The 15,910-nt window shown below is 36.2% G+C and overlaps 1 protein-coding gene across 2 annotated transcripts in view; it reads right to left on the reverse strand.

The window, feature by feature from the left end:
- The window catches only part of Epb41l5 (erythrocyte membrane protein band 4.1 like 5), a 112,580-nt gene that overhangs the window by 84,730 nt on the left and 11,940 nt on the right, over positions 1-15,910 (reverse strand). For both annotated transcript variants that reach the window (XM_076865973.1, XM_076865972.1), the window contains exon 3: positions 8,017-8,121. In XM_076865973.1, the coding sequence (XP_076722088.1) occupies positions 8,017-8,121 (105 nt within the window). The remainder of the gene's footprint in view (positions 1-8,016; positions 8,122-15,910) is intronic.

Below are 15,910 nucleotides of genomic sequence, written 5' to 3' on the forward strand. Positions count from 1 at the left end.
AATCTTTCAAAACTGTTAAAATTAGGAAGAAAAGGACCCTCATATTTCAATGCCTTGTTAATCCTTTTTAATAATAATAAAAAAAGATTTACTAGCAGATCTTAACAAATAATTAAATGAAACAATAATGTCATCTAAGTTTTACAAAACAGATAAGTTTTACAATGCTACTCAAAAATATTCTTTGAAAAAAAACCCTGTAAGTTAAAATATTTTTCTTATAACTAAGGTAATTCAATGAATTACTCAGTAAATTGCTCATTAAATGAAGCACTCATTGTTCATTTGCTTTATAAATAAATAAATAAATCTTTAACACTCTAGCAGATTCCTCGTTGCAAGAACCTTCTGATTTATATAAATAACGTCTTCACCGTAAAACTCCATAACACAAACAAACCTAAAAACCCATTCCAGAAACTTCTACCTACAAACCATTCCCAGCTCATTTCCCATTATTAAACCTTTACACCACAAAGTCCTAACAGTGACAGTATGTACTCATCTAAGAAATACATGACTGAGTTCTCTTCAGCATGTTTTTAATTTCAAGTACTGTAAAGGAAAGGAGTGTTCTTGTGCTAAGTAGTTCACAGAGCCAAGGAATCCAGTTTCGGAATCCAGACAGGCAAAGAGTAAACAAGGCTACATTGTTAAGAGTTGTAATTATTTGCTCTCCTTGCCAATTATGTGCCTAGTTTACTCTTTCTCTCCATTCCCTTCCCAAATCCAAAAGTGAAATTCAAAGAACCACCAGTATGCCAGAAGAGTGTTTTTCTACCTTGAAATATGATGTTCAGTAAACATTTCAAAAGGCAATTAAATTCTGTCCAAAGTTTCTTTGGATTCCAAGTATGTAGGCTACTTGGGCATCTCTAATTTTTAATACTTCAATCTACTAAATGTTCAGTTGAAACATCTCTCCATATTAACAAAACATTAGTCCTGCCAGTAGGCTGAACATACATCAATCTATTAGTAGAGAACTTGAACCTAGAACAGCAATTAGTACACCAATCCCTAATCAGAAAGCCAAAATCCAAAAATCCCAAATGTAAGCATCCCCAAAACCCACTACAACCTAACTAATGCCAATCACATACTGGGTATGAAATAAAACTAGTTTTCATGCTCAGAATGTTTTCTCCAAAAAACCATGGATATGGGAATTGCTCTGTTTTCAGGCTTTATCCTTCATCTTACATTGAAAACACTAAGACTGTAGGCTAGTCACCTGGATACCCTTTGATGTAGCCTTGGTTAGGGAGATTCTCATACACCATAATGAGTGCAAATAAGCACAATCCTTCCAGGAGGGGGGAATCTGGCTGGACAGTAGCTAATGTCTCAAAAGTATCTATGTGTACTTGATCCAGCAATTCTACACCTAAAATCATAATGGATGTGTATAGATCTACCTACAAGGAATTAGATAAAGTTGAAACAATCTATATATACAATAATAATGAGTAAAATAAAGTATTTAAATATGCTAGAGCAACATGCAGCAATTAAAAAGAATGAAGGTTACCACTTAAGATCTGGAAGATAACTTAGAATATCTTTTTTTAATACAACTAGTATATCACAAAGCATAAATTTTTTTGCCAAACTGTACAAAACTGTGTTGTTTTTTTTGAGAGAGAGAGAATTTTTTAATATTTATTTTTTAGTTTTCGGCGGACACAACATCTTTGTTTGTATGTGGTGCAGAGGATCTAACCCGTGCCACACGCATGCCAGGTGAGCACGCTACTGCTTGAGCCACAGCCCCAGCCCAAAAAAAATGTATATTTAAACATGAATTTTCTTTCAGGCTGAGACAATATAACAGAGATGTTACCTCTAGGTTAATTAAGATGCTGATGATTTTTTTCTTCTTTGTGTTTTCTTACTCTATAATAAACATTACTTAAAACAATAACCACAAACCCCTTTAATATTTTACATAGCAATAAAATTGATATATGGATATTGCCTAAGATTAAATATGTGGTAAAATGTACAAGGCCAACAGTCCCCTCACACAACCCTGTTCCCCAAATTGGACATACACCCCACTCCGGTGTTATTGATTTTTCTGTTTCTTCAAACAGGAAAGAAAAAAATATTTTAAAACATATGTGGGTTAAGCCAGGCACAGTAGCACATGCCTGTAATCCCTGTGGCTCATGAGGCTGTCAAGAAGATCACAGGTTGAAGGCCAGCCTCATCAATTTAGTGAGACCCTGTCTCAAAATAAAAAAATAAAAGGGGCTGGGAATGTAGCTCAGTGGTAAAGTGCCCCTGGGTTCAACCCTAGTACTAAATACATTATTAAAAGGATAAGAACTAGTAAGAGTGAAGAACATTATAACAGTGCATGAAGGGGCTAGGGATGTGGTTCAGTGGTATAATGCTCGACAAGCACGTATAAGACCCCGAGTTTGATACCCAGCACTTCAAAAGGAGGGGAGGGGGCAGAACAATGCCCTGAAAAATCAAAAAGGCTAAATATAAACTTTGACATAACAAATTTTGAAGAAGGAAACATTAATATAGACCAGTTATACTAGAATCTTTCTTAAATTTTTTCCCTGGTCAGAACTATTTAGGACTAGTCTCATAATACACCTTTCTACTAATTCATACAGTCCTACCAAGAAGTACATTACACATAAACTCATTCCAGTGAGAAAAAGGTCTAGAGCTATCTTCCAAGCAGGAATTTCAGCCTCTTGGCTACCTGCATGTAACAGCTTCTAGGATTTGCCCTCCCATAAGACTCTAGATAAAGCATCAAACACATTTTACAGTAAAGATTTAGGAGCTGGGGGAGTTCTGGGTGACTTTCTTCTGGGAAAGGTCCGAGTTCATGTTTGCATATTCTCAAATCTGTTTTCTTTCATCCCCTCCACATTCCATGTCCAAGGACTGGAAAATTCAAAGCTCTCAGATAGGCACTCATAGTATTTTCCTTAAATAAAGGTCTTTAGGAGTTGAGTTTAAATTATGTGAGAAGATGAAAGTGAGAACATGCAGATACAGATTCTTGGGTGCTTGGTGTGAAAGTAACAAGGTTCTCTTTCCTTGCTGTACTTTAAAAAGGAAACAAATTCCCTTCTAAATTCCTGTTTTTAAAAATTTAATTGATAGACATCAAAGGATACAGAAACCCATATTTCTTTCCATCCTATTGAGCTATGGAAGAACAATTGTTGACTTGTGTGTCTTAAGATATGAATAATAAGCCAGGCGCAGTGGCGAATGCCTGTAATCCAGAAGCAGGAGGATCAACAACTTGGCAAGGCCCTAAAGCAACTTAGCAAGACCCTGTCTCTATAAATACAATAAAAAATAAAAAGGGGGTTGGGGATTTGGATCAGTGGTTAAGTGCCCTGAATTTAATCCCTGGTACACTCCCCAAAAGTTATGAATATGTAATTATAAGCACAACAGAAATAACTAAACCAAAGAACTACACGGGAATTTGTACATATACAAATCCTCATCCTAGGCCCTCCAAATCAAATAATCTGTAGACAGCTCTTCAAAAATTCCTGCTTTCTAAACACCTGCAGGGCTGACTAAAGAAATGCATCATTACCCTTGTTCAAAGTGCAAAGAGCATAAAAGCAGTGAAATGTTAACTATCTCTCAAAACAATTGCCTCTGCACAAAAATTTTTCTTCTGTGAGTAGGGACTTATACTTTGAATTTAAGAATTATTTTAAAACAAATTTTAACATCTTAAACAATTCTAGAAGATGTTAAAAATCTGTACTACAAAACCAGAATACCTGGTATTGCTATAATCTAACCAAAAACAATCTACTACATGCAAAGCCACCACAAAGCACACTGTCTATAGTGAAAACAACACTATACTTACAAAATACCTAAATTGAAATCCAATCTCAAAAATCACTAGACCACACTTAGTGAACAAAACTAAAATAGTGAACAAATTAGAATAAAGTGTTACCTTTCCTACACCCAAAATTACTAAGTGACATAATAAGTACAATGAATTATATACAAAAAAAGGGTTGGGAGTGTGGCTCAGTGGTTGAGTGCCCTTGAGTTCAATCCCCGGTACACCCCCCCCCACCAAAAAAATAACACATAAAGAAATAAAAAAAGAATATTTAGGGCTAGAGATTTGAGGTACTAGGTTCAATCTTCAGCACCACAAATAAAGAATATATATATATTCTTTATATGTGTGTGTGTGTGTGTGTGTGTATATATATATAAAGGTATTGTGTCTGTCTACAACTAAAAAATATTTTTAGAAAATTATTCACAACATAGCTCTTTATAATACAGCAAAATAAATATTAGCTGAAACAAATCAACATTGTATAGATAAGAGCAATGATGTCACTACTCATATGCTTACATGAAATTTAATTTTGGCAACACCATCATATAAAAAACAAAGGAAGCAAAATCAAAGTACTGAAAAAGATTTACAAAGATGACCAATTTCAAAATATTCCTAGTCAAAAATTATAAACAATCAATATTGGGCAGCAAGAAGTCCAATAGTTTTTGTGAATTCAAAGTTATTCTCTTTTGGGGAGGGCAGGGGAGAGTACCAGGGATTGAATTCAGGGGCACGCAACCCACCAAGCCACATCTCCAGCCCCTTTTTTTTGTATTTTATTTTGAGACAGGGTCTCACTGAGATGCTTAGCACGTCGCTTTTGCTAAGGCTGTCTTTGAACTCACGATCCTCCTGCCTCACCCTCCTGAGCAGCTGGGATTACAGGGATGCACCATCACACCTAGCAACAACAGAATTTTGAGAAGAAAATGTACATGTAAATCATCGTAACCTTATAATACACACAGGTTCTTGGCAGGACACTAACAGCATAAGCAGCCAAAGAAAAAGTAAATGAATTAGATTCCATTAAAATCAAACACTTTTGTGCAAAGAACACTCAAAAAAGTTGGGGGAAAAATACAAAATAAGGAAAATATTTGCCAATAATATATCTGAGAAGGACTTGGTACCAGAAAATATGAAAACTTTTATAATTCAAAAGTAATAAAGGCAAACAATCCACTTAAAAAGAAGACAAAGGATGTGAATAGACATTTCTCCAAAGAAAATATACAAATATTTGATAAGTGCATGAAAAGATGCCCATGTCATTAATCATGAGGAAAATTCAAATCAAAACCACAATGAGATAACCACCTAAAACTAAGATAGCTAGATGAAGAAGAAGGGTTCGGTAGAAGGAGAAACAGCAAACACAAATATGAATAAACTGACATGTTGGAAACCTCAATACAGAATGGTGTGAACACGGGCTGGGGATGTGGCTCAAGTGGTAGCGCGCTCGCCTGGCATGCGTGCGGCCCAGGTTCGATCCTCAGCACCACATACAAACAAAGATGTTGTGTTCGCCGAAAACTAAAAAATAAAATATTTAAAAAAAAAAAAAAAAGAATGGTGTGAACACAGTAGAAAACAGTTTAGCAATTCCTCAAAATATTAAATAGTTACCATATGACCCCAAATTGCATTCCTAAGTACATATCCAACAGAAATGAAAATAATGTTCACAAAAAACTTGTTCAAAAGAGTCCAGAGCAGCATTATTTATAACAGCCAAACAATAGAAGAAATAAAACCCAAACAAAATGTGGTATATTTACAATGGAAAATTATTCAGACATAAGAAGAAATCAAGTACTAAGAAATTCAAATACAAGACATGGATGAACCTTGAAAATATTATAAGTGCATTTCCAAATTTAAAAGGCTACTCGCCAATCAGCAGCTTGGGAGACTGAGGCAGGAGGAAAGCAAGTTCAAAACCAACCTCAGCAACTTAGCGAGGCCCTCTGCAACTTTGCAAGACCCTGCTAAAAATAAAAATTAAAGGGCTGGGGATATGGCTCAGTGGTTAAGCACCCCTAGGATCCATCCTTTGCCGCAGTCTGCCTGGGCACAATTCAGGAGCCACTTGTCAAAAGAAACGAACTTTATTTTTAGAACCACACACGCCAAACAAAACAGCTCCTCAGGAAAACCTTCAGAGCCCAACTGCCACCACCGGTTTCCCACAAGCCTCTCAACCTCCCCCACTCCTCCTGCTCTTGAGGCAATTGGCTGGGTCGCATGGGCGGAGGCAAAAAAGTCCCCCAATGAGCAGCTCCATGGTCTGAAAGGGCGGGGAAACAGCCCAATGAGCATCACAGCAGAGGAGCCAATCAGTTGGCAGCTAGAAGTTTCTGGGGCCGCAGTGAGCCAATCATCAGCTGTCAGCTGGAAGTTTGCTGGGGCCCCTTCGGCTGTGGCTCTCAACAATCCTTAGCACTAAAAAAAAAAAAAAAAAAAAAAAAAAAGTGCAGGGGCCTACTAGCCAGGTTTGGTGGCACCCACCTGTAATTCCAGCAACTCTGTCGAAGGCCTACATGGGCAATTTAACAAAATCTTGTCTCAACATAAAAAAATAAAAAGACTGGGGATATAGCTCAGTGGTAAAGCACTTAGGATCAATCCCCAGTACAAAAAAAATTTTTTTTTCAAATTTTAAAAAAAGGTTATATGATCATTTACACAAAATTTTCAAAATAGGCAGATCCACAAGAAACATCAGTGTTTGTCAAAGGCTATGGAGAGAGGTGAATTGGGAGTGACTGGTAATGTATACAGGGTTTCTTTTGGGTGTGACAAAAATGTTCTGGAATTAGATAATTAGATAGTTATAAAACTCTGAATATACTAACACACACCTATAATATCAGCAACTCTAGAGGCTAAGGCAGAAGGATTATAAGTTTGAGGCCATCCTCAGCAAGTTAGAGAGACCTCGTCTCAAAAAAGAAAGGGGGAGGGGATAGTATGTAAATTATCTCTCAATCTTTTAAAAGTGACTTAATTTGAACTAAACAAAAAAAGATTTGGTATCCTAGGTAAAACCAATTATTTCTTAATTCATCCATGCTTTCTCTCTTCCCTTTAATTCTCCTCCAAACCATACCTCTAGGACATAATTCTTCAAAACTATCTTCTCCCTCTGTCTACTACTGTCTTGACCTTAATATTTCACTTATACCACCAACGTGTTGGTATTAACTCTTCCTGACTTCAGTCTCCACCCATTCTCAAAAAACCTATCCAATATTTTCTACATAAAACCTTTTGAAGCAAAACATAACCTCCCTGATTGAAAAATATTTAATTCCAACTATTAGAGAATAAAAATTGCCAATTATTTCATAATCTTGGTACACTGCTGGGATGAAATGGCCCCTAATCCACCCTCCAATTTTACCATCCAATACTACTTTCTTTCAAACACCCTTTGGTGAAATCCTAATACAAATTTAATTCTTTGAACAGCCTCCAACTTTCTACTGTTACATGGTATTTTCTCACCTGCAATGTACAAAGAACAACTATTTACAGACACAAAATCCAGAGTTCAATCCCTGGTACTTCCCCCCATCTAAAAAATACACATAAAAAAATAAAAAAAGAATATTTAGGGCTGGGGATTTGAGGTACTAGACTCGATCCTCAGCAACACAAATAAAGAATATATATGTATATATACATATATATGTATATACAAATATATTCTTTATTTGTATATATACATATATGTATATATACATACACACACATATAATATATACACATATACATATATAAAGGTATTGTGTCCATCTACAACTAAAAAATATCCTAGTCCACTCACCTTAATTTACAAAATACAAACTTAACACATTTGTTACAGTAATTCATAAGCCTGTGTGCCCAAAAACCAAGCCAGTGGTTTTTAAAAACAGAATTCTAAGTTGCATCTTCAAAGATTTTCCTCTAGTAGTTCAGTTTAAGACCAGAATTCACAAGAACTGCAAGTGATTCTAAAGCAAGAGGTAAGTTTCAGATCTCAGAAAATCACATGAAATAAAGAATGCAGTAAGAAAATGTAGCTTTCTAGCACTTAAGACCATCCTCAGAAATTTTCCATTTCCATTCCCTTAAGAGAACTTCCAAAGGTTACTCACTGCTACTTGTGCAGAATCCATAAATCTCAAACCAAAATAGTCACTTTCAATAAGATCCAGGTGATACATAATCTGATCAAACAGCTCTTGTCCTTTGGCTTTTTTCTGAAATGGCAAGAAAATAAATCCATCAGTAAGTAGCTTATAAGGTCAAAGGGACTAAAAAGGTGATTTTAGTTATACACAATGTCTTACAGAAAGTACAATTTACCACACAAAAAGTATTATGATACAGCAGATAATGAGTAAAATAGTATAGTTTCCCAATAAACCATTTGAGGCCAAAAGAAAATTTGTGATCTATATGTATTTTCCTGGAGAATACCTTCTTACCAACTAACAAATATTACCTACTTTGAAGTACAAATATTTATACAAAGTTATGTGTGTATAAGGAGAAATTATTGTTCTGTCTTCACAATTTTCTTTTTTGGGAAGCTGGGAGTTGAACCCATGGCCTATCACGTGGTAAAAACACATTCTACCACTGAACCACACCACCAGCCTTCTCTTCTCAATTTTTATAGATTCTAGTTTAAAGGAGTCAATAATGCAATTGAAAAAAGAAAACAGAGCACATAACTATAAATCATACAAAACTAACCATACCCGCAAACAAATTTTAGGAAAAAATCAGTGACTAGAATTATCAGTGAAGGCTTGATGAAAAAAAAAAAACCAGAAACAAACAAGAATGTAAGATAGGAAATGGCAGGGGGATAGAAGGGAACATGAAAAAATTAGAAAATTACTTTGGGGATACAGAAGACATCAAATAATGAGGGTAATAGCAAAGATGATGTTTGAAAAATGAACAGATAAAATGTAGTCTCAGGACCACTGAGGGTTCCCAAGACCCTTTCAAAAGATCCATGAAGTCCTAGGATTCCCCTCAGATATTCCAATCAAAACAACCAACATATTGGGGATGCTGAAGATGTGCCTCAATAGTAAAGTACTTGCAAGGCCCCCAATACTGGGGAGGGGGGGTGAAGGAGAACCCACATTTTAGGACTAGGAATATAGCTCAGTGGTAAAGCATTTGCCTAGCAGAGACAAGACCCTGGGGTTCAATCCCAACACTGTAAAAAAGAAAAAGCAACATATTACAAAGCAGTAATATTACAACACAGTATCAGACTCCACAATCAGGCACTGTGGTGCGCACCTATAATCCTACTTCAGAGGCTGACCCACAGCCTGGACAACTTATTGACACTCTCTCAAAAACAAAAGGGAGGCCAGGCACTTGGTGCATGCCTGTAATCCCAGCAGCCTGGGAGGCTAAGGCAGATGATCACAAACTCAAAGTCAGCCTTAGCAACTTGGCAAAGCCCTAAGCAACTTACTGAGAATCTGACTCAAAATAAAAAATAAAATGGGAGCCATGGGTATAGCTCAGTGGGAGAGTGCTTGCCTAGCACATGTGAGGCACATCCTCAGCACCACATAAAGATAAAATAAAGGTAGTGGGTCCATCTATAACTAAAATTTTTAAAAATAAAATGGGCTGAGGTGTGATTCCGTGGTTAAAGACCCCTGGGTTCAATCCCTGGTTGAAAAAAAATTAAAACAGGAAAAAGGGCTTGGGATGTAGTTTAGTGTTAGAGCACTTGCCTAACATATGTGAGGTCCTAGATTCAATCCCCCAGTAAAATAAACAAATAAGAAAGAATCTATTAAACCAGACATGAAAAAGATTTGTAACAGCATTAATACAATGCCACTTAAGTTCTCAGTTATTTTGGAAAATATTTTTCATGAAAACGTTATTACTTGTGTTAACATACAAGGGGTATGTTACTGCTATTTGAAATTAACAAACAGCTAATTTTTAAAAACTTCTAATAATAGTTACCATATTAGATGTTACCTTATTAATAGTGACCTTACTAGAAGTTACTTTATTAATAGTGACCTTATTAGAAGTTACTTTATTAATAGTTACCTTTTTAGAAGTTTTTAAAAATTAGCTGTTAATTTAAAATAGCAGCAACATAACTGTTGTATGTTAACACAAGTAATAACATTTTCATGAAAAATATTTTCCAAAATAACTATCAATAGATATAAACCACATAAGCAAAAGCACTAAGGGAAAACAATTTTCATGCACATTCTTATCTAGGCCTCTCCCATCTAATTCAAAATTGTGATTTATAGTATTTCATATTTTTAAAAAATATAGTTGGGGCGCTGGGGATGTAACTCAGTGGTACGGTGCTTGCCTCCCAGATATGAGGTCCCAGGTTCGATCCTCAGCACTACATAAAAATAAATAAATAAAAATAAAGAATGAAAAAAGAATTGAAACTAAGGATTTAAAAGTGTGTGCGTGTGTGCGTGTGTGTGTGTGTGTGTGCGTGTGTGTGTGTGTGTTTGGATTCCTTTTAGCATATCATTAATCTCTTTTTTGTTGTTGCTTCTTTCTGGTGCCTTATAGTTGTACATAAGAGTTGGAATCATTTTGACAGTCATACACATATGGAATTTAATTTACTTCATTTCATTCACCAATAACCCTGCTTTTCCTCTCCTCTCTTCACATTCTCTACTGGTCTACCTTACATTCATTTACTTATGTTTTTGAAACCAGAGTATTACGCTCTGCTTTTTAACTAAGTTTATTATTTCTACTTGTTCTGTTCCCCTTTTTTAGTGTAGTGCTAGGGATCAAACCCAGGACCCTAAATATGCTCTACCACTGAGCCAGACCATTTTATTTTGAGACAGGGTATCACAAGCTAGGCATGGTGCACATGCCTATAATCCCAATGACAAGAAAGGCTGACTTCCAAGTCTGAAGCCAGTCTCAGGAATTTAGCAAAGCTACAAATGTAGCTTAGTGGTAAAGTGTTGAGAGCCACAGCCTAAGGGGCCCCAGCAAACTTCCAGCTGACAGCTGATGATTGGCTCACAGCGGCCCCAGCAAACTTCTAGCTGCCAACTGATTGGCTGCTCTGCTGTGATGCTCTTTGGGCTGTTTCCCAGCCCTTTCAGACCACGGAGCTGCTCATTGGGGGACTTTTTTTGGCTCCGCCCACACAACTCAGCCAATCAGCCTCAAGAGCAGGAGGAGTGGGGGAGGTTTAGAGGCTTGTGGGAAGCCGGTGGTGGCATTGGGCTCTGAGGGAATTCCTGAAGAGCTGGTGTGGTCTGGCTGTGTTCTAAAAATAAAGTTCCTTTCTGCTTGATAAGTGGTTCGTGTATTGTGCCCAGTCAGACTGTGGCAGTAAAGTGCCACTGGATACAATCCCCAGGGAGTGAAAGGGAGACGGGGTCTTGCTGATTTGACAGGCTGGCCTCAAACTTGGAATCCTACTGCCTCAGTCTCTTGAGTAGCTGCAATTACAGGTGTACACCAACATGAGCTCCTAAACTGATTTTTTAAAAACATCTTTACTTGGGTATTTGGTCACCTCAATTTATACATATTACATGTGTATACAACATGTCTTATAGCATTGCTAGATTTGCTTCTCTGTTCATTTGAATTCTCCATGAATGTTTTTCAAGCAGGTCTTTGGCTGATTTTCTAAGGCCTTCTACATTTGAGAATATTTTACTCATCCCTCACACTTGAATGATGACTAGAAATAAAATTCAAGGTTTGAAATTACTTTAAATACTCTTTTCAATACTTAAAAAATATTACTCTATTAATAGTCTTTTTGAAGTCAATACTGTTGAATATGTTAATTTGAATTTGTTCCTCTGTAATGTTACCTTGTTCACTTTTAGACTTTATATCTGATAGTCTTTTTTTTTTTTTGGTGATACCAGGGATTGAACCCAGGGGCACTTAACTGTTAAGCTGCATCCCCAGCCCTTTTTGTATTTCATTTACACATAGGGTCTCACTGAGTTGCTTAGGGACTCTCTAAATTGCCGACACTTACTTGCAATCCTTCTGCCTCACCTCCCATGCTGCTGGGAGTACAGGCCTGAGCCACTATGCCCAGGTTATATGATAGTCTTAAATTTTACTGTACCATATACAGTAATTCTGAGGTATTCTATTTATTTGTTGACTATTGAGATGCTAGGGATCAAACCCAGGGCCTTGCATATGCCAGAACTATACATATACCAAGGCATTCTATGGTATTATATATGAATTTTTAAAATCCAAGAAGATGTTTCATCTTAAATTCTAGGAAATAAATATCTATTATTTCCTTAAACATTTTTCCTATTTTTCCGATTCCAAGTTTCCTCCCTAAGTGTTGGCACTTTTTTTTTTTTAAGTTGTAGATGGACACAATATCTTTATTTTATTTTTAGTGGTGCTGAGGATCGAATATAGGGCCTCAAGTGTGCCTCTGCCACTGCGCTACAGCCCCAGCCTTGGCACTTCTCTTTTTTAAGCATACATTTATTCGGTAATCCTGATGATTATGCCTTATCCACTTTATGTATATAATTTAAAGTTCAGAAAGATGTTCACATGTAACACTATCCTTTCCCAGAACCTGTCACCATTCCAATCAAACTATGCCCATTAAACAAGCACTCCCCCATTCTCTCCCCCACCCCCCAGATCCTAGTAACTTATTTTCTATTGTCCATGAACTTGCTTATTCTGTATAGCTCATATAAGTAGACCAAATAATTCTTGGCCTCATGTTTCTAGCTTACTTAATTCATGTTTTTAAGGTATCACTCATGTGATGGCATGTATCAAAATTTCATTCCTTTTAAAGCTCAAAATTTTTCCACTGTATGCAAATATGACAGGGCAGCTCCTTTGGGAAGGCTTCCCAACCATACCAGGGACTAAACCCACGCCAGGCAAGCTCTCTATCACTTAGATACATACCTCATTTTTAAATTTTATTTTAATATACGGTCACATTAAATTGCCCAAGCTGGTACCCTAACTTGATTTTCTGCCTTAGCCTGTTCAGTAGTTGTATTTCATCAGGAAGTTGTTCTTTGAGGTTACTTTTGCCTCTCCCTCTCTTTGCCCCTTTTAAGGTTCCTCCTCCTCCCTAATGCTTTTCAAAGAACTTTCCCCTCCCTTTTGCCTTTTGCTTCTCTAAAGAGAAGCCCTACCTATTCCAGGGGCTCATGTCTATCTTTATGCTAGTACCACACTACTTTTGATTGTTATAGTTTTATATTAAATTTTAAAATCAAGAAGTTTGAGCCCCCCAATTTCCTTCTTTTTCAAGATTGTTTTGGCTATCTGGGTCCCCCGAGATTCCATATAAACTCAGAAAAGGTTTTTCTATTTCTGCAAAAACCATCATTAGGATTTCAACAGGAATTGCTTTTAATCTGAGTAATACCATCTTAACAATTGTCTTTTTATCCTTTAACATGGACTATCTTTTATTTAGGTATTGTTTCATTTCTCTCAGTAATGTTTATAGTCTTCAGTGTGCAAATCATTTGCCTCCTTGGATAAATGTATTCCAAGTATTTCATTCTACCTGATGCTATTGTAAATGGAATTGTTAATTTCAGATTGTTCACTGCTCATGCACAACTATGCAACTAATTTTTTTTCTAATTTATCTTGAGATGTTGCTGTATCAATTTATTAGCTCCAATAGATTTTTTTGCAAAATCATTAGCATTTTCTATGTTTGATATCATCTTGAACATATCTTGCTTCTTTCCTTCTTATCTAGATGTCTTTTGCTTCTTATTTTTGCCTAATTTGACCTTTTTTTTTTTTTTAAAGGAGAAAAGCACTTTTATTGGGATTTCCAGAATACATTAGTCTCAGGAGCTTTCAAATCCTAAGTCAACATTAATTATTCCTCACAATCTACAGATTTTTTTAGTTGTTGATGGCACCATGTATAAATAAATAAAATAAAGGTCTAAAAATCAAACCCAGTGCCTCACACTATCCCAGCCTAGATTTTTTCTTTTTTTTTTTTTTTTATCCTCAGACAGAGTTTAAATTGCTGAAGCTGGCCCTGACTTGACTCCTGCCTCAGTCTCCTGGGTTGGGGGGATTACAGGCATGCCACCAAGCCTGACTAATATCTACAAATTAAAGTGCAAATTAACTATTCTTGCTTACAACTTTGTCTTGGTCACTCCAGCATTTTTCTTTTTTTAAGATGGACACAATATCTTTATTTATTTATTTTTATGTGGTGCTAAGGATCAAACCCAGTGCCTCATATGTGCAAGGCAAGCACTGTACCACTGAGCTATAACCCCAACCCCTCACTCCAGCATTTTTATGTTTTAACTTTTTTAACTTCCCAATAAGTCATGCCTCTGAGCCTTTGAAAAATGCATTTCTTTCTGCTTAGAAGGTTCTTTATGCTCCTAATAAACTCTTGACTCTTGTGTCTCAAGAATCAAAACACTGGTGTGGCTCAGTAGTGGAATGCTTGCCATACACATAAGAGGCACTGGGTTCGATCCTCAGCACAACATTGAAAAAAATAAATAAAATAAAGATATTGTGTCCATCTACAACTATAAAAAATATTTTGAAAATTCTTTTTTTTTAAGTTAATGATTTTCCTTATTTTTAAGAAGTCAGGAAGGAGAACAATCAATTTGAAAATGATTTCTTTTTTGAAAATTCTTTTTTTCTTAATTTTTTTTAGTTGTAGGTGGACACAATATCTTTATTTTTATTTATTTGTTTTTTTATGTGGTGCTGAGGATGGAACCCAGGTTCTCATGTGTGCAAGGCAAACACACTACCACTGAGCCACAACCCCAGCCCTTGAAAATTCTTAAAAAAAAAAAAAAAAAAATCGAAACACTGGGGCTTGGGTTGTAACCCAATGATAAAGTGTGTGCTTGGCCCTGGGTTCAGATTAGTGAAAAATAAAGAAAGACAACACCTGTGTTGCCTTCCAGTAATGAGACAGACTGGATCTTCCTTCCTCCATATTACTTTGTACCTGTAATTCTGGTTAGTATAAAACCTATGTAAAGGCTCAGAGTTGTAAAGTGGCTCATCAGTTTAAGCAATGGTAAAAAGATCTTATATGGCCAGTCTGTAGATTACAGATGAGAGATTCTTGATTCCAGGGCCAATATTCTATTTATTTCTATATACTCTTTCATGTTGTAGCATTAAAATTGGGAAAAGTGAAAACACAGACTCACTCAGCTCTCATTGACTATAAGTCCATTTTTCAGCTGCCTCAACACCAGAACTTGCTATTTACATTCTTCTGTTTTCCTCCTAACATATTATTTCAGGTCACCACCTCTTTCAGACCCAGTCCTCTTTGCATATTCTTTTATACAGATTAAGAACATCTTTGATCAGCTTTCTTTCTCAGCAGAACATATTCCTTCTTGAATGTCGCTCCCTCCCATCTCTACCTGTGAATATAAAACCAATTCCTAAAGAACATCATTAAAACAAACTCAGATCTTCCCTACCCAGCCATTCTCTAGCTGCTGTGCTATTTCCCTCTTGGTAATTCCTCATTTTCTCTCCATGCACTTCCTTAAACAACTAATCAATATTTTAAAGCATCTACTATGTGCAAAGGACTATAAGAAGTCCACAAAACACAACTGTTTCTAATAATTCCTTAAACCTTCTAAAACAGCTTCTAAAAGTACTCTCTGAGACCTTCTTGATTTCCATTCTATTAACACCCTCTTCATGATGGCTCACTTACTCTCATAATCTTCCACACAATTTATATTACCCCATCCAGCAGAGTCAGAACTATGTTTTACTCATTTCTAATCTTTATTCCTTCCCATACTCTATGCATGTACTGGGAATTTCTTCCTCTGCAATCTCACTGCCAGTATAAGTTTGAAACCCCATCATCACTGCTTTTTATCAAGCATACCACCTTTAAATTAAACCTGTACCATTTTTATGTTTCTTAAAAACTAAAAAGCTTGGGGCTGGGGATGTGACTCAAGAGATAGCACACTCGCCTGGCAT

Source organism: Callospermophilus lateralis, chromosome 9 (assembly GCF_048772815.1).
Source record: "Callospermophilus lateralis isolate mCalLat2 chromosome 9, mCalLat2.hap1, whole genome shotgun sequence".
NCBI classification, from domain to species: domain Eukaryota; kingdom Metazoa; phylum Chordata; class Mammalia; order Rodentia; family Sciuridae; genus Callospermophilus; species Callospermophilus lateralis.